General features: G+C 37.7%; 1 protein-coding gene across 8 annotated transcripts in view; it reads left to right on the forward strand.

Annotated features, from left to right (window-relative positions):
- The window catches only part of CLIP1 (CAP-Gly domain containing linker protein 1), a 147,759-nt gene that overhangs the window by 89,906 nt on the left and 32,080 nt on the right, over positions 1-25,773 (forward strand). For all 8 annotated transcript variants that reach the window (XM_027853480.1, XM_027853481.1, XM_027853482.1 and 5 more), the window contains 2 exons: positions 14,917-15,033; positions 25,253-25,359. In XM_027853480.1, the coding sequence (XP_027709281.1) occupies positions 14,917-15,033; positions 25,253-25,359 (224 nt within the window). The remainder of the gene's footprint in view (positions 1-14,916; positions 15,034-25,252; positions 25,360-25,773) is intronic.

Genomic DNA, 25,773 nt, shown 5'->3' on the forward strand with positions numbered 1-25,773 from the left:
TAAGGAAGGAGTACCACAGAGCCATAAAAAAGGAGAGCTTTTTGATCCCAGCTTAAGGGAGTGTGAATTTTTAGGGTAGAGACCAGGAAGTAGAGGGTTGTGAGCATAGGTGGGAAATATTTCCCAGATTTCCCAAATATTTCCAGTTTGGGAGATCATGTTTCCCATATGTTGAATTTGGCTCCATAGGCATCTTTTCAGGGATGTATGTGTTTGGTGTATTGAGTCAGCCAGTATCCAGTATTTATTTTGACACTGATTACTGACTAAGGTTTAGCCTTCTTGCCTCAGTTTTTTTATTGCTTGAAGAAAGATAGCTATTTGTCTTTAGATATTTTTCATGATATTGAAGAATTGCTTGTTTAGTGGTAGGATAGATTCAGTTCAACAAACATATATTCAGTGTCAACAAGACATTGTGATATGTTGTATACTTCTTTTAGAAGACTTTTATGTAGAGCTTGAAAGAAATTCTATGTAATATACTGTATATGGAAATAGTCCATCCTCCGTAAGTATAGTACTAACATTTGTGACCAGTTTAGTTGTGAAGCTGAATAGATTAAAATGTAGCATTTCAGATACTCATTCTGCTGAAGAGTTCCAACCTAAAAGCCTCACTAAAGCTTCCTGTACTCATTAGGAACTAGTCTTAAGAACAAAACAAAGAAGTATAATTTGTTGCCTTTTTTGGGAGTCCAGACTTAGGATTTTTTTTTTTTGGTAGAGGAATTTCCTGGTGAGAAATTCCCTCTATGAATGCGGTTCTGTACCTTCTCTGCAGTTGATAACTCTTAAGAGTTTCCAGGGGCATTGAGAGGTTGACAGGCTTGGCCAGGATCACACAGTCCACTTTCTGTCAGAGGTAGGGCTGGAATCTAAGTTTTCTTGTTGCCAAAACCTGGCTGGCTATCCATCACACTGTGCTACCTCTCAAATTTATCACTTTATCTGTCATAAGTACTACTACAGACTTGAATAAGGATAACAATAATGTTAAGTAAATTACTAATTTGGAAATTTTTCATGTATTTCTCATCTAATAATTTTCTAGTTTTGATGGATGTTAGCAACTTCATTTAATTGTGGCCATGGCACATACTGATACATTTAGTAATTCAACATAATTTTTGGTCAGGGAACTTTTTTTCTTGAAAGCATAAAAGGAAGATAGCACTTCATTTCTTGTCCTCTTGACCTGGACAATTATCGTATTAAAACTTTAGTTTAAAAAAAAATTCCCCCCTAAATTTGAACTTTTTAATCCCCAAATCATTTCTTCACTGTTTTCCAAAACTATTTTTGCATACTGTTGAATAACTTCAGTTTATGCCATATTCTGTATAAATATATGATAGTCAATATGTCCTCTAGGTATAATGATAGCTAATTTGCGTTAACTTTTTAAAAATTTTATTCATTTTCAACTTTTAAAATGTATTTGCATAATTTAAAGTGTACCTACAGCTGAATAACCAATTTACAAATTGAATAGATTAAATTGACAAGCTAAAATACTAAATTTTTCTTTCTTTTTTTTTAGTGTAGTTTTATGGCAACAATTAGTCCATAATCCCTGTAGAATGACAGTTATTCAGTGAAATCAGATATCTCGTCACTTTAATTATGAAAGGTTGATCCTGGAGAATTATCTTAATAACCTGACTTTAACAGTCAGGTATTATCCTCTACCAAAGTCCTCCTCCAATTTTGTGGGCCTCTTCCATTACTGTGTAGTGGTGACCCTGGTTTCTTGAAGGTTGTGCCTACGGAAACACTTGCTCTGACAGACCTTATTGAACTGGAAAGCTTTGAGTGTGGTTCTTGTCAGACTTGTGAGCCGAGGACCAACCTAAGTTCAGAGAGGCTCATTCTCACAAGGTTGGCCACCATAGAGTGAATTTTATGGCCCAGCAACACTTCTCTACTAAAACATGAAAGGTCTGTGTTCTTCATTGGTGAAAGGAGTACCTTCATCACTGAAATCACAGATCTGAAAACATTGAAAAGTTTCAGACCACACTAGGCTTAGATTACTCTTCATGGCTGTGGTTACTCTCCTGGGACAACAGAAAACCTTTAGTAAGTTAGCTTTCTTATAGTCAGGCCGAAAAGTTAGCAATAAGCATTCATTAAATGCTTACGATGTGCCAGTCACTGTGGTAAGCCCAGGGGATACAAAAAAAGGCACAAACAGTCCCTGCCCCCAAGACAGGCAGACCACATGCAAACTATGTTATTAGGGGTTGTCTTAGATAGAAGGCACTGAGATTAAGGAGGACAGGGAAAGGCTTCTTGGAGAGTGTGGGATTTTAGCTGAGACATAAGGAAGCCAGGGAAGCAAGTTTTGAGAAAGAACGGCCTGCTTCCCCTTGCCTTTTAAAGTGATGGCCACTCCTTTGTAAACATTCAAGGTATAAGCTTTCCTTTGTCTTTAAAAATTAATTCTTTCACATATTTCTCGGATGTGAGAATGATAGAGAAGACTTAATCTCATGTTTCTGGTACAAAGCTATTTAAATAGTTTTCCTTAAGCCCTTCAGCTATCAGGAGTTATTTCTCCCTGAGTTGTTAGTAAAGCCAAGTTACTTCACTGGTAAGGACGGCACACTGTTGATGTCTTCTCATCCTGTGAGATTTTTATTCGTGTTCTTCCGTAAACATTCATGGAGAGTCTACTTGATATGCTGGTGAATTTCTTCTAGGTCTTCTAATATTTCCTGGATATTAGTGCAACACTGGGACTTTTGTGCCTGTATCTTGCTACATGCCCAGTCTGCCTCCTTTTCAAGTCATGCATATCGTGGATGATGTCTTTTACGATGCATCAGTCAACAAATACTTATCAAGTACCTGTACTCCGCTAAGAGCTGGGTAGACAAGTACACGTCTTGGAATAAGAGATTGGAAATATATATTGCAGCCTGCTTGTACCATGCAGCTTTACATTTCTCATTTGTTCACCTGTAATTTTGATTCTTCAGAGATTGGGTTGGTCCTTGACTTGCTGCTGTATAGATAGCATCACTGGGAGAATCTTAGTGATGAAAAGATAGACGTTGGCGCGGTCACTAATTGTTGAAAGTACTGCATAGTTTACTGAAGGTGTTTCAGGCTGCCTCCTCTTCGTACTCAGTTTTGGGTCAGTCTTATTGTCCATTTGCAGTGCTTTCCAAGATAGAAATATGCACGCGTGCGCGCGTGCGCGCGCACACACACACACACACACACTTCCTTCGTTTGGATTCTTCTTATATAGATCACTAGGTCAGTTTCTTTTGGGGAGCCAGGGATCTCATTGAGGAGGCACTGATGTATCCCAGGGTTCAATGAAGACGGCAAAGTGTCATCTACAAACTGGACCCTCTGGAGGATTTCGACATCTGTAGACAACGACTCTTCTGTTTGGACTGTGCCCAGGACATTCTTCATGGCAGTAGTGAATATTTGTCTCCCAGTTCTATTCCTAGATCAGGAATAAAGTTGCCTTTGTGGAGTTGTATTTGTGAAGGAGTTCTATTAAGACTTCAAAATGTAGTTGTAGGATGTATAGTTGGGAAGTCCCTTAGTGATTGGATCATCTAAACAGTTTAAAGTGAGGCATACTGGGATGAAATGACTTACCTTGAGGTCACCTATCTAGTAAGAAGCAAAGCCAGAATTCAAACCCAATTCCTTAAAACCCAGTCCACTTTTCTCTCCAGTATAAAATGCTGTCCCAAAGCATGGAAGAAACCTTTCTGGAAGGGAGAAGATTTTGTTCTCAACAAATCACATTTTGGTGGGTGGGTGAGGCAGTTACCGACAAATACAGGAAATCTTTTCTGCACCTCTCAGGGAATTATGTGCATGTGAAGATGTGGTTTGCCTTAGGGAATTGTTTTTAAGGGGCTGCTTGTATTTCTTCCATTTCACTAAAGGTTCCAGTCATATGTGCTTAGGCTCTTCTCATAAAGCATCTTGAAAATTTATCTCTGGGTGTCTTGAAAATTGTGTTGCCTGATGGATTTCCTTTGTGAGGATTTAGTTGAGTTCAGCTTCTTTTTTTGATAACCTTTTCTTAAGTATAATTTCTGGCACTGAGGTGTTAATCTAAATAGTAGTTCCACAGTTATTGATGGTCAAAATAGATTGCCATAGACATTCTAGTAGATCTTTTCCATTTTAATTTTATTTATTCACCTCCTAGTATTCTTGAGATGATCAGGTTTAGTTCCATTTCCTTGCATGCTTTTTGTAGAATCATCTTGTTGTCCTCAGCATTTTGCTGTTATGTGACATGATGTTACTTGTAATATCTGTCATCTTCTATAATGTTTTGCAAATGAGTATGTACTTAAAACTGGTGTTGCACTTGCCTGACATGTACTTATTAAGGAGCTTCAGTATTTGCTGGCTGAGGCAATTTGGTTGTTCTTCTGACATCCTCATTGTGAGGATTATTTTACATTTTTTAAACTTCACTAAGAAATTCCAGTAATTATGTAAGTATCTTTACTTTTATACATTTCCCATTTTTATTTCAGTAAATATTTATTAAGTGTTAGGCACTGGCAGTATGACAAAAACATATTGCTCCTTACCCTCATGGAGGTTGTATTTATTGAAATTGACATCTTTTTCAGTCGATATCTAGTTTAAATAAGTCTTTTTGTAGCTATTCTGAGTGCATGTAGCATCTTAGTTTATCCTAATTTTGATGTTAATTTTGATCTTTGGTTTATCAGTTAGTGACTCCCAAACTTTTTGAGTATGAGGATCCCTTTTTAACATCAAATTCTGTAGACTGCAACATGATAGTTGTGCTATTAGTTTTTGTTGAGAAAATACGTAATAGCCAAAAACTACTCTGAATTCAGTAGCATTTTTAAGTGGATATATATTAATCACAATAATATGTCCATAATTTCAAAAACAGTATTTGTCTGCTTGGGGCATTTATTTGATCTGTAGAAAGTATACTTATTTAAGAATAATAGCTGACATTTACAAACTCTAAATTTCCTAAGGGCTTTCTGTACATTACCTCATTTGATTCTCACAACAGCTTTGTAAAGTAGGCACTACAGATAGTATTTGTCTCCATTTCACTGTTGTGGAAACTGAGGCTCAGAAAACTTAAGAGATTTGCCTCTAGTAAGTGTCAGGTAGGAGTTAAACCCAGGTCTCTCCCGACTCTAGTTTCAGCACTCCTGCCAAAGCTCACTGCCTCTCTGTTTGTCATACTGAGGCATTTCTTGAGATAAACTCCTTGCGGTGTCTGCACCCCGAGTGACTTAATTCACTGGTTAGAAACTGTTTCTCTAACTTCAGACTTCATGCTTGTTCCACTGTGCTTTTTTATATTTCTTCTTACAGAGGTAAAACATTCTTTAAACATTACAGCACTGTATTACTCTCAGTGCAGTGTCGCATAGTGGATAGAGCATTGTACTTCAAGTTCGGGGTTCACCTCCCACTTCAGATTCTAAATGTGTTACTCTGAACATATCACTTAAATCTCTTTGAGCCTCTTCTTCTGTCTTTGTAAAGCAGAGATAGCAATAGCCTCCATCTTTCCATCGTGGTGCCTGAGCGATCTTTCCTGGACTGAGACAAGAAATTAAACGTCTGACTTTCTTGCAGAGAGTGGCACGTACAGCTCGGGATCCCCATTTCTAACCCTTGTGGAGACAATCCTTTATGTCTGGCTTACGTAGGGGCCTTCCCTCTAAAGCACGAGAGGATACATATCCCTCTTTAATCATGGCCACCAAAATAGTTCATGGGTAGTGGGAGTCATTTCTGCCAATCCAATCACCTTAAAACTGTATAACAACTTAGGGGTTAATTCCCTCCTTCTTTTGGGAATATATAGCTGACCTTATGACTCAAACAGTTTATTTTTTTCTTTCCTATGGTTCCTCTTAGGAAGATTTTTTCTTAGCAAGATACAGAGTCTCTCAGTGCAAGCTTCTGTCACAAGGCTGGATGTTCATACTAAGGCTGTCTCATATATACCCTTTGGTGGGATTGTTATACATTCACGTGTAAGACTACTCCTACTTAAGTTTCTGTACAGATCTTTTGTTTTTCTTTAGCATTGAACCACAGGGTGTCACAGGCTGTATCAAATGTGGCTCCAGTTGGCACTTGAAAAAGAATTTGTCCAAGCATGTTACTTGAAATCCCAGTTCCTGCATCAAGAGTACTAACTTGACATTTAAATAGCACAAGTTCTGAAAAGTACATCACAAATTTTATCCCACATGTTCTTGATAATAGTACTGTTGTGTGGGGAATGTAGGTTCTTTTATTCCTATTTCATGGATGAAGAAACTGAGACTGAGAGGTTAAGTGACTCACGTGGGTCAAATGGTTAGAAATTGTTGAAAGGGAGCCTTCAAACCCAGGTCTCTGTTTTAAGTCCAACACTCTTTTCAATCTAGTTCTTTGCGTTATTCATTCCCATTGCATAAGTCTAGTCAGCATATTAGTAGATGAATCTACCAGTTGGTAATAGTCCTTATCCCTCACTCCTCTTCCACCATCCCTAGTTCTAGAGTGAGGAACCTCTGGAGTCTCCAGTTCATTCTCTTTTGTGAATGCTATTACATTTTATGCACACATATCCAAATTGGGTCCCCCTGTTACTAGTCCATATTAGAGATAACCAGAAATTCATGACAGAAAATTTTATGAAATTGAATGTGTACTGCCCCTGTTATTATCCTCCTTCCTCATAAATGAGTCTGTTTGGTAAGTGATGTTAATTTGAAATGCCATATGAAAACAATCCAAACTAGAGCCTGTAAAAGCTCCATTTCTTTCCATTCAATTTGTATCAAATCCTTATTTAACAAGATTGTCCAAAAAAAAGGTTTCCATTGAGTAAAACCTAAAATTTCAAAATACGAATAACATTTTTAAAATACAGAAAAAGCTTAGAGTGATGTTTACTAAGCCAATCATAAAGAATTCCAGTTAATGCAACAAAAAAGTATGTAAAACAAATGTAAAAATGAAAAAAATCTGATAACTTATGCCAAGCCACCCTCTCATCAGAAAATTTTCTGCATAAAAAAAATCCTGATTTATAAATTTCTTCTACTATTAGTTCAAGTGTTAAATCTTATTGTCCTGTGTTGACGAAGCATAGTGTCTTAAATGTGAGTGGGGAAGAGTTGACTCTGGGTTTATGTTGAGTTTGAGGTATCTAAAGGATAGCCAGTTGGAAATGTTCAACGGGCTCTTGGTGATGCTGAACTGAAGCTTAGGAGAAAGATTAAGACAGGAGATATATAAATATACACACACGTGTATACGTACATACATAGATACATACATTTGTGTGTATATATGTATAAATGTGTACATATGTATGGGTGTATATATATCTGGGATTCTTCTGCATAGATATAATAATTGAATCCATGATAGCTGATGAAATCACTGAGTGTAGTAAAGAGAAGAAAAGAAGGCCTAGGACAGATCTACAGGGGATATTCATACTTCATGGGTTGAAGATGGATGATGGTCCAGCAAAGAATACTGAGGAGGCATGAATAGACAAAAAGGCGGGAAACCAGGAGAGAGCAGCGTCATGGCAATCCAGGAAGAAGAGAGTAACCAACAGGAGGAGATGGAGATGGTCAGCAAGATCAAATGCTGCAATGACGTTAAGAAGGATGAGGACTGAGAAAAGGCCCTTGGAAGCTTGGAGAAAGCAGTTTCAATGGAGTGCTGAGCTCAGAAGCCAAATTGCAAGGAGTTCAAATGTGAGTAGGAGAGGAGGTGAAACCAATGAATATAAATGAATTTTTTTGAGGAGTTAGCTTAAAGGAATGGTAGATCAATTGAAGGATTTTTTTTTTAAGAGTAGGAGAGCCTGGGCATATTTGTAAGTATCAGGAAAGGTACCAGTAAATGTGGATAAACTGAAGTAGGTAGCGAGAGAGGTGATGACTGAAGAGGTAAGCCTCCAGGATCAAGGGCACACGTGGAGGGGCTGGTACCTCTTTGTCAAAATTAGAGCACAGAAGGGGAAAATGGGGAATGATATTGACAGACATTGAGCTGTGGGATGCGGAGAGGAAGAAACTCATGACAGATAGCCTCTTTTCGTGGTAAAGTAGAAGGCAGTATCCTCTGCTTAGGAGAAGATGGTAGTATAGGAGGGTCTGGAAGAGGTTTGGACAGATCTTGTGTGGAGTGGGCTAGAGAGTCAAAGAGGGAAAATATAAAGGGATTGCTGTGCAAGAATGAAGACCCAGTTGAGATGAGATAATACAAATCCATCGTGAGTCCAGTTGGAATGGTTGTGTGACTCTCTCCATTAGTGTCAAGCAGCATACCTTTAGGATCCCAGGCTAAGTGTGAGAGGGCCTTGTTTACTGGGGCCTTAGTTAACCTCATGGTTCCCCCTGCCTGTTCCTTGCTGTCTGGCATTCCTGTGGCTTTTGATAGGATGGCTTTCATGTAAATATTCGATTATCTTGGTTGAATCTCACCTTCAAAAACTTGTCTGTACTGGAATTTCTTCAAAGACGATGCTTGTAAAAATAGTGAGGCTATATGTTTCTAAAGGATAATACTGAAATTCCAAGGTCATTTCAAAATGCTGTCGTTGGTGGGGCGGGGCGGGAAGGAGGGAGAAGAAAGAAAATGTTATTGCTCTTGGTACTAAAGGAGATGGCTGCCTACGTGGCTCTCCCCTACCCCATTTTTCCCTTCTTGAAAATTTTAACCTTTTAGCAACCATAATAATTCTCAGCACCCTCTGCTCTCTTTTCCACTACTCTGGCACATCAGCTTAGAAGCAGAAAGGGACTGCATGGAACTCAGGACCATTTTATGTTTGTGTATATTTCATGGGTTGTCATGACAAACCTACTAGTGATGAGCCTCTCTGTACTTAGGCTGTTCCATGGGCGGTCGATATAATCTATTGCCAGGACTATAATTGAATTTAGTGCAGCTTGGTAGTCAGAGCTTGCACAACGCTGACATTAGTCCTTGAGAACCCAGTGTCACTTCCATGCCAGGATGAGGCATTGGATTTTGATTTTGTGGAGGGAGGATAAAATGAGATGGTAAGACAATTTAAAGGGACATAACTACAAAACTACTTTGAGAAGTTACAAGTCTTATAAAAATGTATGTTGGTATTGTTAGTCTTCCTACTTAATAACTTCTTCCCATAATCCACCTAGCTAAGGAACTCTTTATTGATAGTTATACTTTCTAAATTTGAATTATAATAACTTGTTAGTCTTAATCCACTTGCATTTGTCTGCTTGACGTGATTTTTTTTCCCCTTTTCCCTACTTTTGTTTCTTTAGTCTCTAACTTATTTGTTAGCTTCAACCAAAAAAGAGATTGAACTAATGTCAGAAGAGCTGAGGGGTCTGAAAACAGAGAAGCAGCTTCTTGCAGAGGAGGGGAATGCTTTAAAGTTAGACAAAGGTTCACTCTTATCAAAGCTTATAGAGGTGGAGGCCAAGTTGTCTTTACTGCAGGAAGACCAGCAAAAGCTGTGGTTACTAAATGAAGCCCTTAATTCGGAGAAGGAAAAAGTCCTAGAAGAAAAGCACGATGTAGAAAAGTTGTATGAAGAGGAACACCTCAACAAAGAAGCTTTAGCTGTCGAGAGAGAAAAATTACTGGAAGAAATCAATGTTGCACAGGAAGAATTCTTGAAGATACATGTAGAAAATGACCGCTTGCAAGCTGCTGAGAAAAGCATGCAGGCCCTTGTAGAAGATGTTCAGAGGCGTAATAATTCCTTAATTGCTGAATCCAAGAAGAATCATAAGGAGAAAGTTGAACTAGAGAATCAACTGAAGAAACTTACTATTGAAAACATTGCTTTGGCTAAAAATAAGGATGACATTGTCCTAAAACTTCAGAATTCCTTTGAAGAACTGGCAAGAGATCAGAAAAACTTGGTACAAAAAGTTGAAGAGCTCACAACTGAGAAGAAGTCATACTTGGAGGAGCAGTCAGGCCTTAACAGTCTATGTGCGGCCTTAAAGAAAGAGAAGGACGATCTTCTTCAGAGCAACAACGATCTACAGAATGAGAAAGATGAACTCCTCAGGAAACTAGAAAAGCTCAACGTGGGCTTGGAAGCAGTTCTCCGTGAAAAAAAAGTGCTTAGTGTGGAAATTAACAGACTGCAGACACAGCTGGATGACTCAAACAAGTTGCTTAAAGATGCGGAGAAGGTGGCTGTGGAACTTCAGTCTTCCAAAGCAAGTCTCATGAAATTTCTTGAAGAAATCAAAACCAGTAGGGAGATTACAGACTCTGAATGTATCCAGCTTCTGCAAGAAAAAGAAACCTTGACTTCATCACAGAGTAGGCTCTTGCTCAAAAATGAAGAACTCTTAAATGAAAATAAAATCCTCACCGGAAAACTTGTCAAGTGCTCCGAAGATGCTGCTCACAAAGAGATGGCTCTGAATGAGAAGATTGGTTACCTGACTGCAGAGAAGGAAGTGGCTTGTCAGAAGTCTTTAAAGTTTAAAAAGCAGCTGGATGGTCTCCTAAAAGAAACATCTCTGTTAGAAGCACAAAATGCAAGCTTGCTCCAAGAAAGAGAGTCTTCACTCAAAGCCATGGCTGACCTTAAAAGGAAATATGACCAAGAAACTGCCAACAGAAGAATCGTTGTTCAAGAGAAAATTACACTTCTTAGCAATATTGAGGCTCTGCAGACAGAGCTTCAGGAGAAACAAAAAGAAAGCCAGGAGCTATTGTCCAATAAACACGACCTTTCTTTGATGCTAGAAGAGCTTGAGGGAGCCAAAAAGAATTTAGAGAAGGAACATGCGGATCTCTTGGAAGCCAAAGAAAGTTTGGATGTTGAACTTAACACTTGCTATTCGGAAAAGGATATCTTGCTTAAGGATGGGTACAGCTTGCAAGAAGATTGTCAGAAATTAAATGAAGAGGTCAGTGCAGCACAGCAGGCCTTAAACCTTGAAAGAGAAGCTAGAGAGCAGGAGAAGGAGTGTTCTTTGTTAGAAAATAATAAACTGCAAGGTCAGATTGTGTTTCTGCAACAGGAATTAGAAAAATTAACACTTTGCCATAAAGAACTTCAGTCTGAGAACCTAATCCTGGCCCAGGAGAAAGGAAAATCAGAGCAACAAGTTGTGAAAATTGTTAAGGAAAAGGAAGTTTTGAGTGCAGAGGCTTCTCAACTTGCTACCAAAATAGACAGTTTGAAAAGTGACTTTGCTTCCTTGACCAAATCCAAGTCCGAGTTGCAAGACCTGCACAGCTGCCTCACCAAGATATTGGAAGATCTCCGGCTGAGCCATGAATCGGCCACTGCTGAGAAAGCTAAGCTAATACAAGAGAACAGCAACCTCCTTGCTGACCACAGAGAAGTCATGCTGAAGAAGGAAGAGCTCCTGAAGGAGTTGAAGGAGAAGGAGAAACTGGCAGAAAACTACTTTACTCTCCAGAAGGAGATTAGTCAGTTAGCCAAAACCAACAGCAATATTTCAGCAAACCTCCTGGAATCCCAGAGTGAGAATCGGATCTTGCGGAAAGACAAGAGCAAGCTTACTCTGAGAATTAGAGAGCTAGAGACCCTTCAGTCATACACGGTAATTCCAAAGATTGAGGGATTGGGCGTCTATAGAATTACTAACACCAAGTACTAACTTTAGTAGTTTAAGGCTATACTTTATTTACACATTGAGCACTTCACAGAATCACAGCATTCAAGGCCATATCTGAAAATAATTCCCCCTACAGCATAGCTGACAAGTAGTCATTCAACTTTCTCTTGGAGATCTCCACAAAAGACAACTCTCTTTCTCCCAAGGGTAGCTTATTCCACTTTGGGACAGTTCTCAGTGTTAGAAAGTTTTTCCTTATATGAAGCCTATGTTTCTATCTTTGACACTTCCATCCACTGCTTCTAGTTCTATCCTATAGGGTCAAACAGAACAAGTCTAATTTCTCCTCCGTGTGACAGTCTTCCAGTTATCTTCTATAGGCCAAATACCTCTTGCTCTTCACAGTCCTGATTGCCCTTCTTTGTCCTCTGTTTTGTCAGTGTCCCTCCTAAAGTGGTACAACCAGAACTGATCTTAATACCCCAGATGTGGTCTAATCAGGGTGAAGAGAACAGTAGCACTCTAATCTCCTTATTCATGGAAGGTGTGTCTTCTTCATGCAGCCTAAGATCTCATTAACTTTTTGGGCTGTCCTAATACACTGTTGATTCCCAATCAGTCTAATTATAGTATTATCTACCCAACACATTTCCTAGCTTTTCTACAAGAATATCCTGAAAGACTTTATCAAATGCTATCTTAAAATACAGGTAAATTGTGAAAATGTCACCTATAGCATTCCCTTGATTTAACAGTTTAGTAGTCCTCTTACAAAAGGATCTGTTCTTGATGAAGCCATGTTGGTTCTTTATGATGATGCTTTCTTTTTCTAGATGGTCACCAACGTTATCTTTAACATGTTCAAGAATTTTTCCAGGAATTGAAGTCAAGCTCACTGGTTAGTAGTTTGTAGCCTCTTTTCTCTTCCCTTTCTTGAAAACTGGGGCATTTACCTGTTTTTTACTCTCAACGTTCTTTCAAAGATCACTGCCAATGTTCTCTGTGGTTATTGATCACACAACTACAGTTGCTTTGAGTACCTGAGAATGTAACTTATCTGAGCCAGGTGAGTTGAACCCATCAAAGACAGCTAGAGCTCTCTTACCATTGTCTTTACTTTTCTTGGGTGTCTCCTCCCTATTAATCATCTTTTGTTCTGGCCTTTCTAGTTCAAAGGTAATTCTTCTTTGGCATAGAAAACAAAAGCAAAATGAGAATTGAGTAGCATGGTTAGTCATTACCCACCTGACCACCTGCCCCAAGGAGTAGTCCTATCTTTTTTTTTTTTTTGAATACTCCTCTTTCCCCACTATAGCTTAAAAAATAATTCTTCTTTGTTTTGTACTTAGCTTTTCTTTCCCAACTCATTCTGAGCTTTGACAGGTATGACTCAGCACTATACTAGGTTCATGTGTTCATCCTCTCTTACCCCCTGCCTTTTTCTTTTGCATATGTTTTTGTTTTGTATTATTTTATTTTTTAACATCCTATCATAGGATCCTAGATCTGGAACTTTAAGGGTCTGCAGAGGTCATCTTGTCCAACCCCCTTTCCCTGAGGCTTAGGAATAGGGTAACTTAACCAAGGTCATACAGGTCAGTATTAGAGGCAGGATTTCTGGCTCTCTGACTCCAGAACCAGTATTCTTTTCATTATACCATGCTTGCCTCTCTCATCTTAAATTGCTTAGTGAATTCCTTGTGTATTCACATTGGTCTCTTTACAGCTTCCGTTTTTCTTCCTCACTGGAATTATTTTTCTTCTTGCCTTCGGAATTTCTTTTTTTTAATAGCATAATTTCTCATTTCTCTACACTAATATCCCCTGTGGACTTTTAGTACATAGGCTTCTACCTGCTATTGTTTTGAATCTTTTGAAATACAGTTACCCGTGCCATATCAAGACTTTCTCCATCGTGGTTTTGATATGTTGTGAGTCAGCATAAGAAATTAAATGGGAATTTTGGGGGGGAGTTCTGTGGAAGCCTGCAGATGTCACAGAGCCTGTGACCAAATACTTAACTCAAATTTTACAATAAGGTGCTGTAAACCTCCCGTAAAAGAAAAAAAAAACAACTCAACTTCTTCTCTGGTACGCAGGGAGTGCCAAAGAATTTTATGTGGATTTTTCAGATCACGGGGGGCACCGTGCCCCTAAATCACATGAGGTGGAAGGGATACCTGTATACTCATCTAGAAATTTCTTTAAAAAAATTCCCATTATTTCTACCTCACCAACCAATTCTGCCCTGTGGGTGAGAATCAGGCCCAGAATAGAATTATTCCTTGTTGATTTCTTCACCGTTGGAAGTACGAAATTTTTAAGGCATTCTTAAGCTCATTTAACTTATCTTTAGACCGGAAATCCTATCCCCCATCAAGACTATTCCTCTTTAGTTATCTTTGATTACCAATAACTAGCTTTGAGTAAAATATAAAGCCTTTAGTAGCATTTAAAAGAAGATTCTTTACTAGATGTCTAATCTCCATAGCTTGTATGTACCTGATTGAATGTCACAAAAAAGCCAAGTTCCAAAACAGTGAATGAAAAGCATAATGACTTTTTAAACTGAAGCAGTGTTACTACAGTCTGTACCAACTTAAGCCCAAAGGTAAGATGGTACAAACTGATAACATTTTTTACTTGGCTTTCAATTTTATTTGTCACTTATGCATTTAGAATCTAAAAATTTCACCAAAGGGTTCCCCCATTGTAATTGGCAAGTCATGATATTGTTATCATTCATTTAAATATTAGTAGATCAAAGGAAACAATAAGACTAACCTCTAGATAGAGTTACATTTTTCTAAATTACTGATTGTTGGTCTTGCAAAAACCTATTGGCCTTCATATTTTCTTCTACTCATAGCCATACCTGTATTCATTACTATTAGCTTGCCTAATACATTTTTACCGTATTGTACATGACATAAGATACTTGATTTACATTCAAATGCTTCAGAATTAACTTTTATTTCTATTTAAAAATAAAACTGTTTTCTAAAGGTTTTTCTCCTTAGTTCTCCTTGACCCCTAAAGACCTTGACTTGATAATAGCAAGTACATCAGCTTTTGAATCAAATGCCATACCTGAGTACTTTGAGAAAAGTCAGCTGTGTACAAATTATTTGTTTAAACAAATTCTGTGTTTCACTTCCTCACTGCAACACATTTCTCTGGACGTAAATACTCATGCCCACTATTAGGATTACATAGTGTGATTAGAGGGCTTTAATTGAAAACTTTGGCTGTCAGGCTACCTTAATGGGTTTAGCCACTGCTTACCATACTTTTTTTGTTTTAGGTTGCTCAAACAGCAGAAGATGCCATGCAGCTGATGGAACAGATGACCAAGGAGAAAACCGAGACTCTTGCTTCCTTGGAAGATACCAGGCAAACAAATGAAAAACTAAAGAATGAAGTAATTTTAAATTGCCTTTTATTTGAAAAAAGCTTTTCGACTAACTTCATTGGATATTTGGTCACGAGTATGGGTTGCATTTGATTGTGATGTAACTGATGTGCTTTTAAATGGCCTCCATATTTGTGTATAACTTCACCTATTAATAACACGGAAATGCTGGGAAAATATACATAATCACACCACTTCTTAGTAAAAGTGACTTTTTTCCTTAGCTCATAGAGAATTTGTTCATTGTTAGTGCATGAAATGGTTTCATGCAAAAGGATCTGTCAAACTTGGGACTTCGTCTTTGTGATTTACTCATTAAACACTTACTAAGCTACTCTTTGGAGGTACTTTGCCTAGTGCTGCGCATACACATATCTAAAAAGAACATAATCCCTGCCTTTCAAAAAGCTTTCTAGGGGGAATATGATAAATATATAGATGAGAATGGGATTAGAGCAAAGGAAAGATCCCAACAAACTCTAGGAAAGGTGGAGGAAGAAAAAGACAACTTTTATCTGGGAGTACCTAGAAAACTTTTATTAAAATAGTAGTGCTTGAGATGAGCCTTGATACAGGGATGTATTGGAGCCGGTCCCTTAGCTGATTGCGAAATTTTGGGTGTTGGAAATGGGCAAACACTACAAATCAAGGTTTGATTTATTGTTTTGTTGATTGCCTAGACTTAAGAAAGTGATGGAGAAAATATCCATAAAGCGGAGTCAGTTTAAAAGTGTATTGGATATACATTGGGTGGTTCTTCTTCTTTCTTTTTCTCCAGCATACCACTGGCCATTCTGTTCTGAAAGATGTAGATAAGGGAGAGTCTAGTTCAAACATGGGGAACTGTTTGAATGGACAGAAGTGGGGAATGACATGTTGAGGTGGTTATATTTGGCTGGAAAATAGTCTTTGTGTAGGAAGGGAGGGTAATGTGAAATAAGGCTGGAAAATATGGTTTGCAAGCAAATGATACAAGACCCTAAAAGCTAGGCAAAGGGCCTGTCTTTTATCCTATGGCACAAGGGAACCATTTAAGGTTTTTGAGTTAGGGGAGTGACATGGTTAGACCATGGAAAAATTAGAGAGTTGAGAGACTAGAGGCAGGGGGAAGAGCTTTGTGAAGTAAACTAAGCAAGAGCAGATGCAATGAACTAATTAAGCAATGCTTTTTTTTTTTTAATAATGCAGATTTTAATAGAAATATAAACCACCATCAGGTTTAGATATTAGAACTAGAGAAGTTATGCAAAGGATCACTAAGGAAAGGGGATACTACTATCTTGAGCTAAAGAGATTTGTTGAGGAAAAAAAGGTTGAGAGGTGTGATCTAGAGAAAAGCTAGAAGCAAAAAACACCAGCTTTCTGGAAAATCTAGAAAGTCTTAGACATCTTGAACATTAAAGTGAGGATAGTATTCTTTGTTTCTTCACTAACTCTACCTGGGTTTACTAAAAAATATCCAAAAATAATCTCATTACCTTCCCATTCTTCCTGATCATTTTTGATTCTTTCTCCCCCCTCCCCCATTCTGCTCCTAAGGCCTTTTGCTTCTGTCTTCCCAGTTTTTCCCAGATGAATCCTTTCCTCTCCATTGCCATGGCAGTCATTCTAGTTCAGGCCCTTTGGTGTGTTGTAGTAGCTCCTAGCTCATTTTCCTGTCTTTTGTGTCCAATAAATTCTATACCTTGTATCTTCCTCAAGTCCAGTTCTGGCCATGCCACTCTTCTGTTTCTAAAGCTCCAATTATGTGCCACTGCCTATGGGGAAAAAGATCAAACTCCTTGGCTTGACAGTCTAATACCTACTCCCACCCCCACCCTCATTTTGGCTCTGACCTTCCTTTTCAGCCTTCTTTCTCCCTATCTGTTTTCATGTATCCTGGGCGGTTTTTGTACTTTCTTAAATATGCCTTACAAAGTCCAGCTTCCATGCCTTTGTCTCTTCCTGAAATACCCTTTTCCATCTAATTGTTGTTCCTTGGTTTTCGGTTTAGAACGGTGACATCACCAGGGTGATGATGTCTTGACTTTCCAGTGGATTGGATTTAAGTGAGGCAGAGTTGCACAAAGTCTTCAGCATAACTCTCTCTTCCAGAGTTATCAAAATCCAGTGGCAAGACAAAAATCAAGGCTGGCTATCTAACTGTACATGTCCAAGTACTATCCAAAATAGTCCAGCAAGCATTTATTAAGCACTTATATGCAAGGCACCATGGTAGTTAGGCTCTGTAGCTACAAAGATATGGATAAAATAATCCCTCCTCTCAAGGAGGCTATATTTTACTGGTGGGATAGAACACGTAAACAGAGGTGTATGTACATGAACAAGGGGCATTCAGGAAAGATTTCAAGCGGGAAGTGGCACATGAGCTGATCTAGGGATTCTAAGAGACAGAGGTAAGGAGGAAGTACATTCTAAGGATGGAGAAAACCGGTACAGATGTGTGTAGGAAGAACAAAGAGTTCAAGAAATAGCACATTAGACCAGTTTGCCTAAAATGTAAAGTGCACCAAGAGGGAAAAGGAGAGGGAAGAGATTGGAAGCACGAGTCCAGTTAGGAAGTGAGAGGTGACGAGGCCCTGATGGAGGCTAGTAACTCTGTGGTTGAAGAGGAGATAGATGGACAAATTCTGTTGTGGAGGCAGAACCAGTAATACTTGATAACCGATTGAATACCTCTGAATGGGTGAATCGTTTTCACTGGCTCCATGCCTGGAATGCCCTCCCTCCTCATCTCTACTTCCAGGCTCCCTTTAAAATCCCACCTTCTGCAGAAGCCTTTTATCGTTCTTCTTAATTCTGGTGCCTTCTGTTTGAAGTTATTTCCAGTTTACCTTGTACTTACCTTGTTTGAACGTAGTTGTTGTGCAGGGACTGTTTTTGCCTCTCTTTTAAAGTATCCTCAGAATTTAGCATGGTGCTTGGAACGTAGTAGACATTTAATAAATACTTACTGATGTAATTTCTAGGCCAGATTCAAATCCCCCCCAGTTTCCTCCTCCTCCTCCCTCTCCTACAATCAACTACCACTCTTTTGAACTCCCCTGTCACTTTGTGCCTCTCTTACTACACTTTGCATTGCATCTTCTATTTTATATCTGTGTCTTATAGAACTATTAGATCCACGAGTACAAGGATGGCTTTTTTATTTTTTAGATTTTAAATTTTATTATCATGAACTTGACAAACATCAAAAACTGTGAACATTTCTATAAACCAAGAACTGAAAAAGAGGATTATATATGAAACCATCAGTCTTTAATGAAAGTACATGTTAAATTAAACGTGCCGGTTTCAACACTTCCCTGCTTGTCCATGTCCTGTTTTGAACTTCCTTCTACTCTTCTATGTATTTTTTAAAATATTTCATTGATTTTTTTCTTTCTTTTTACACTTATTATTTATTTTTAGCATTTTTTAAAATTTTAAGTTCTGAATTCTCTCCTTTTCCCCTTCCCCACCCATTGAAAAGGCAAGCAATATGTCAGTTATACGTATGAAATCATGCAAAACATTTTCATATTAGCCATATTGCAAAATAAAACAAGATAAATAAAGTGAAAAAAATACTTCACTCTCCACTCAGAATTCACTTCTCTTTGGAGATGGATATCATCATGATCCCTTCAGAATTATCTTGGATGATTATGTTGATCAGAATAAATAAGTCTTTCACAATTGATCATTGTTACAATATTGCTATTACTATGTACAATGATCTGCTGGTTCTCATTTCACTTTGCATCAGTTGATAAAAGTCTTCCCTAGTTTTTCTGAAACCATCCTGATCATTATTTCTTCTAGCATGGTAGTGTTCCATCACAATCATATACCATAACTTGTACAACCATCACCCAACTGATGAATATCCTGTTTTCCTGAAAATTCCAGTTTTTGCTACTCCCCCCCTAAAATTGCTATAAATATTTTTGTAGATATAGGTCCTTTTTCTTTTTCTTTGATCTCTTTGGAATATAGACCTAGTAGTGATTTTGCTGAGTCAAAGGGTGTAATGCACAGTTTTATAGCCCTTTGAGTATAGTTCCAAATTGCTTTCCAGAATGGTTGAGTAAGTTCACAACTTTGCCAACAGTGCACTGGTGTCCCAGTATTTCTACAGCCTGTCTAGTGTTTGTCATTTTCCTTTTCTATCACATTAGCCAGTCTAAGGTGTGAGGTGATACCTCAGAATTGTTTTAATTTGTATTTATCTAATCAGTAGTGATTTAGAGCATTTTTCATATGACTATATATGACTATATAGCTTCGATTTCTTCTTCTGAAAACTGCCTGTTATATCCTTTGATCATTTATCAATTGGGGATTGGCTCTTACTTTTATAAAGTTGATTCAGTTCCCTATATATCTGAGAAATGGGTCTGAGAAACTTCCTGTAACCCCCCCCCCAGGTTCCTGCTTTACTTCTAATCTTGACTGCATTGATTTTGTTTGTGCAAAATCTTTTTAATGTAATCAAAATTATCCATTTTACTTCTCATTATCCTCTCTATTTCTTGTTTGGTCATAAAGTCTTCCCTTATCCATAGATTTGACAGGTAAATTTTTCTATATTCCCCTGTTTTGCTTATGAAATCACCCTTTATGTATAAATCATATACCCATTTTGACCATACCTTGCTATATCTTGTTCTGTACTTATTTTCTGCAAAATTGCTTTCCAGCTTTCCTACCAATTTTTGTCAGATAGTAAGTTCTTACCCCCAAAAGTTTGGATCTTCAGGTTTATCAAATGCTACATTACTATGGTCATTTGCTTTAGTTTTTATAGTTTTTTTTTTTGTTTGTTTGTTTGTTTGGTTTTGTTTTTAGGCAATTGGAGTTAAGTGACTTGCCCAGGGTCACACAGCTAGTAAGTGTCAAGTGTTTGGTCCGAGGCTGGATTTGAACTCGGGTCCTCCTGACTTCAGGGCCGGTGCTCTATCCACTGCGCCACCTAGCTGCCCCTACTTTTGTTTATTGTGTACCTAATCTAGTTCACCTATCCATCACTTTATTTCTTATTTATTACCAGATTATTTTGATGATTACCCCTTCTAACATAGTTTGAAATCTGGTACTCCTAGGCTTCCTTCCTTCACATTTTTTCCCATTAATTCTCTTAGTATTCTTGACTTCTTGTTCTTCCAAGTGAATTTTTTTTACTTTTTCTAGTTCTGTAAGCTAATTCTTTGGTAATTTCATTGGTATGAATTGGTATTGAATTTACCTGAGTAGGTAAATTAATTTAGGTAGAATTGTCATTTATATTTGGCTCAGTCTACCCATGAGAAATTCATATTTCTTTAATTGTTTAGATCTGTCTTTGTGTGAAAAGTGTTTTGTAATTGTGTTCATATAGTTCCTGGGTTTGTCTTGGCAGGTATACTCCCAAGTATTTTATGTTGTCTTTAGTTATTTTAAATGGAATTGCTCTTTATATCTTTTCCTGCTGGGTTTTGTTGGCAATATGTAGACATGCTGATAATTTATGTGGGTTTATTTTATATTCTGCAACTTTGCTAAAGTTGTTCATTGTTTCAGCTACTTTTTTAATTGATTCCTTAGGATTTTCTAAGTATACCATCACATCATCTACAAAGAATGATAGTTTTGTTTCCTCATTGTCTATTCTAATTCCTTCAAATTTTTTTTTCTGTCTTATTGCCATAGCTAGCGTTTTTAGTACAACATTGGATAATAGTGGAGTAATGGACATCTTTGCTTCATCCCTGATCTTATGGGGAAGGTTTCTAGTTTAACTCCATTACAGATAATGCTTGTTCTTGATTTTAGATAGATAGTACTTATAATTTTAAAGAAAGCTCTTTTGATTCCTTTGCTTTCTAGTATTATTAATAAGAATGAATGTGTTTTGTCAAAACCTTTTTCTGTATCTTTTGAGCTAATCATGTTTGTTGTTATTTTTGTTATTAATATGGTCATAGTTTTGGTTGATATGATTATAGTTTTCCTAATGCAACCTTGCATTCCTAGTGTAAATCTCACCTGATCGTAGTATATGATCTTTGTGATATATTCCTATTATCTCTTTGCTAGTATTTTATTTAAAATTTTTGCATCAATATTCATTAAGGAAATTTGGTCTACAGTTTTCATTTCTTTGTTTTTTATTCTTTCTGGTTTAGGTATGAGCACCATATTTGTTTCATAGAAGGAATTTGGTAGGGCTCTTTCTTTATTTTTGCAAATAGTTTATTAACTAGAATTAAATATTCTGTAGATGTTTGGTAGAATTCACTTGTGAATCTATCTGGTCTTTGGGATTTTTTCTTAGGGAGTTCATTGATCACTTTTTAAATTTCTTTTCCTAAGATAGAATTATTTAAGTATTCTGCTTCTTTTTCTCTTAATCTGGGCAATTTACATAACCCATTCAGTTAATTTGTCAGATTTATTGGCACATAATTGGGCAAAATAACTGCTAATAATTGCTTTAATTTCAGCTTCATTAGTCATGCATTCGCCCTTTTCAATTTTGATACTGCCAATTTGGTTTTCTTTTTTTTTTAATCAAATTAACCAATGCTTTATCAATTTTTATTATTGTTGTTGTTGTTTTTTTTTTCATAAAACCAGCTCCTAGTTTTATTTATTATTTTTTATCATTCAGTTTTTACTAATCTCTCTTTTGATTTTTCAGGATTTCTATTTTGGTGTTCAGTTGGGGATTTTAAATTTGTTCTTTTTAAAAATTCTATTCATCTCCTTAACTTATTTATTTTAAGGTTAGATTTATCTAGTTCTGAGAGGGGAAAGCTGAGGGTCCTCCACTAGTATAATTTTACTATTTTTTCTGTAATTCATTTAACTTTTCCTTTAAGCATTTGGATGTTCTGCCTTTTGGTGCATGTTTATTTAGTCTTAATATTACTTCATTGTCAATGGTACCTTTTAGCAAGATTATTTCTTTTAATTAGTGTATTATTGCTTTTGCCTTGTCTGAGATCTTGATTGCTTCCCATTCCTTTTTTGTGTACCTCAGCTGCCCCGATATCTTAGAACCAGAGAGTAAAATAGAAATTGAAAGAATCCACTGATCACTGTCCTAAAAGAGATCACAAAATGAAAACTCCCAGAAATATTAATAGCCTCATTCCATAACTCCCAGGTCAAAGAAAAAATACGTCAAGTAGCTAGAAAAAAAATTGAAATATCATGGAGCCACAGTCAGGATCATATAAGATTTAGTAGCTGCTATGTTAAAGAAGCAGAAGACTTGGAATGTTATATTCCAGAAGGCAAAGATCTGAGATTACAATCAAGAATAAGCTACCCAGCAAAATTGAGTATAATCCTTCAAGGGAAAAAAATGAATATTTTATGAAACAGAGTACTTTCAAGCCTTCCTGATCAAAAGCCCTTTATTTTAACTGTGTGTGTGTCTCTGTTTCACGTGTATTTTTTGTAAATAACATATTGTTGGATTCTGGTTTCTAATCCATCCTGCTTTCTGCCTCCATTTTACGGGTGAGTTCATCCCATTTACATTCACAGTTGTGATTACTGTGTATTTCCCTCCATTCTGTTTTTTTCTGTTTATCCTTCTCTCTCTCTTTTTACCCTGTACCTCCTCAAAGGTCTGTTTTGTTTCTGATCACTGCCTCCCTTAGTGTGTCCTCCCCTGCCCCTCTCATCCTGCTTCCCCTCCTGCTTCCTTGTTGGGTAAGGCAGATTTCTGTACCTAACTGACTGTGTATGAATATTCTTTCCTCTTTGAATCACTTCTGATAAGAATGAAATTCAAATGCTGCCTGTTGCCCCCCTGCCTCATCTTCCCCTCCACTGTTAAAGATCTTCCTTGTGTGCCTTTTTTATGTAAGGCAGATTTCTCCATTCTTCTTCCCCCTTTACCCTCCTCCCAGTCCTCTTTCTTCTTTCTCAAGGCTTTGTTTTTTTGAGATCATCCCAGCATAATCCACTCACCAGTGCCCTCTGTCGATGTAAACTCTTTCTAATTGCCATAAAAATAATAATAATAATAAAGTTCATAGGAATCACATGTATCATCTTCCTGTATAGAAATATAAACATTTGAACCTTACTGAATCCCTTATGATTTCCCTTTCATATGTACTTTTTTTATGCTTCTTTTGAGTCTTGTGTTTGAATGTCAGATTTTCTATTCAGCTCTTTTCATCAGGAATATTTGAAAAATACTGTCTTTCGTCCAATGTCATTTTTTTCTCTTGAAGGATTATACTGATTTTTGCTGGATAGGTATTCTTGTGATCCCAGATCCTTTGCCTTCTGGAATATCATATTCTAAGCCCTCTGTTCTTTTAATATGGGAGCTGCTAAATCTTGTGTGATCCTAATTGTGGTTCCACAGTATCTTTCTGGCTGCTCACAACATTTTCTCCTTGACCTGGGAGTCCTGGAATGTGGAATGTTCCTGGAAGTTTTCATTTTGTAATTGCTTACGAAGTGATTGCAGACTTTTTCAATTTCTATTTTACCCTCTGGTTCTAAGATAGTGGGGCAGTTTTCCTTTATAATTGTGTGTCTCTTTTACCATCTGGCCGGTTCTGTTTTTTAAGGTTCTGTTTTCTTTAGAGAGAGAGAGACAGAGACAGAGTGTGTGTGTGTGTGTGTGTGTGTGTGTGTGTGTGTATGTGTGTATGTGTGTGCGTGCGTGTGCCTCTTTTACCAAGTTGTTAATTCTCTTTTTTTCTTTCTTTATCTCATTTTATTTTTGTTAATTCTCTTTTCATAATTTTCTTCCGTTATTCTCATTTCTTTGCCGAATTTTTCCTCCTTTTGAGGCTTTGCTGGTGGCTATGTTCACGTTGTTGTCTTCTAAGTTTGTGTCTTAATCTTTCTAGTCACCATCGTAGCTTTTATGGCCAGATTCTTTTTTTATTGTTTGCTCATTTTTCCAGCTTTTTGAACTTTAAGTTGGGCTCTGTTCCTGGGGTGGGTGGAAGGTTGTCTCAAGCTTTTCAGGCTTTTTCATTCTTTTGTTTTCAGAGCTAGTTCTGGTTGTCTCTAAGTTTTCAGTGTTTCCAAGTGGTGTGATCTGAGGAGAGGTGTATATTGTTCTTTTGGTCTGTGCTCTGGTCTCTACCTGGGAAGCACCTCTGCTGTCATGCAGTTGCAAGTGCTAGTGCTCCTCTCTGCTCTAGAACCGCAACCTAAACTACATATGGGCAGTGCAACAGGGTCCTATACCCAGTGCCAGCCAGAGTTCCCCTGCAATCTCCTTCTGATCGGTTGTCCAACTCCTTTACCACCGCTGGGCTGAGAGCTCTCAAAGCTGCTGCTACCACTGTTACAGCTGTCTATAAGGCCCATTGCTGCTGCCACAGTGTTCTGACCAAGTCTCACCGCAGTGTCACAGACCTCTCCTTCTGACCTCCTAAGTTGTCTTGGGCTGGAAAAATGCCTTATCCTGGTCCAGGGGTTGGGAAGTTTTACAGAACAAATCCTTTTATTAAGGGGATTTGTTCTGTGAAGTTTGATTCAGTCAAAGGGCCGCACTTGAGGACCTAGAGGGCCACATGTGGCCTTGAGGCCACAGGTTCCTCACCCCTGCTGCGTGGTCTTTTGTTGGCTCTGCCACTCTATAATTCAATAGGACCTTTATTTTAAAGGGAATATTGGAAGAGTTCAGCTAGGTTGCTGCCTCTACCCCTACATCTTGTCTATGTCTCAGTAGTCCAGGACTATGTCACCCACAGCACTTAGCCTTACCACATAGCAGGTACTTTGTATATTATTTGAGTGGACTTCTCTGTCTAGATTTCCATACAAAATAGTATGCTTTGCTGAGAACCTTGGAGAAACCTTGAAGATTAAAGGGAATTTTAAGTTTAGTTTCTGTTTAAATATTGTTTAATAATGTAGAGATTTACATTCTGTTTTTACACTAGCTTTTTGTAGATTATAGGATTTCTATTTGGAGGGAATCTTAATGGTAATCAAGTTCACCCTTTTCATTTTATAGTGATGGAAAGTGAGACCCAGAGAGGGGAAGGGCCTGCCTCATGGTTTCCCAGTGAGCCAGAGTTCAGAGCAGGGTTTGAAGCCCACATCCTGTGACTCAGAACTCAGGGGTCTTGATATTATAGCACATGCTGCCTTTTAATCTGTTCCCAAGAGCTGACTTTACAATACCCTCACACTGCCCATTCAATGATAGCTTTTAGGGCTCCCAACACTTCACCGCAGCACAGAAGGGCTTCAGCTATGTTTTTTTTTTCTCTTGAAGTTGGATGCACTTAAAGAGAACAACTCCAAAAATGTTGAAGAGTTGAACAAATCAAAAGAACGTCTCACAGTGGAGAACCAAAAAATGGAGGAATTCAGGAAGGAAATGTAAGTGTTGTGTTGTATGTTGTGTTGTATGTTGTGTTGTGTGCGTTTCTTCTGTTTTGTGGTATAAATTGCTATATAGCCATTCTTTAGCCAGCATGTGTGTGAGAATTTTCGTGAAGCAGTTTCATTTCAATATTTCAGTCTGTACATTTGTGCCTATGTGTAGAACAAGGATAACTTTAGAAAGAAATAGCATCACAGCTAACAGAAAAGGTAAGGAAGAACAGTTGTACTGGCTGCTTAAGTTGTGCGGTTTGTAGTTTAAATCTGCTTAGTAAAGCACTTTGGAACTATGAAGTAGAGTTTGTATCCTAAAGAGTAGACCATGCCACATGAGGTGTTATTTAAAGAAAAAAAAAGCACACAACACAGTTTTCCCTTACATCATTTTAGATGGTCTAAGAGTAGACACAC

The sequence above is a fragment of the Vombatus ursinus genome, unplaced genomic scaffold, assembly GCF_900497805.2.
Source record: "Vombatus ursinus unplaced genomic scaffold, bare-nosed wombat genome assembly UNPS02009994.1, whole genome shotgun sequence".
Taxonomy (NCBI): Eukaryota; Metazoa; Chordata; class Mammalia; order Diprotodontia; family Vombatidae; genus Vombatus; species Vombatus ursinus.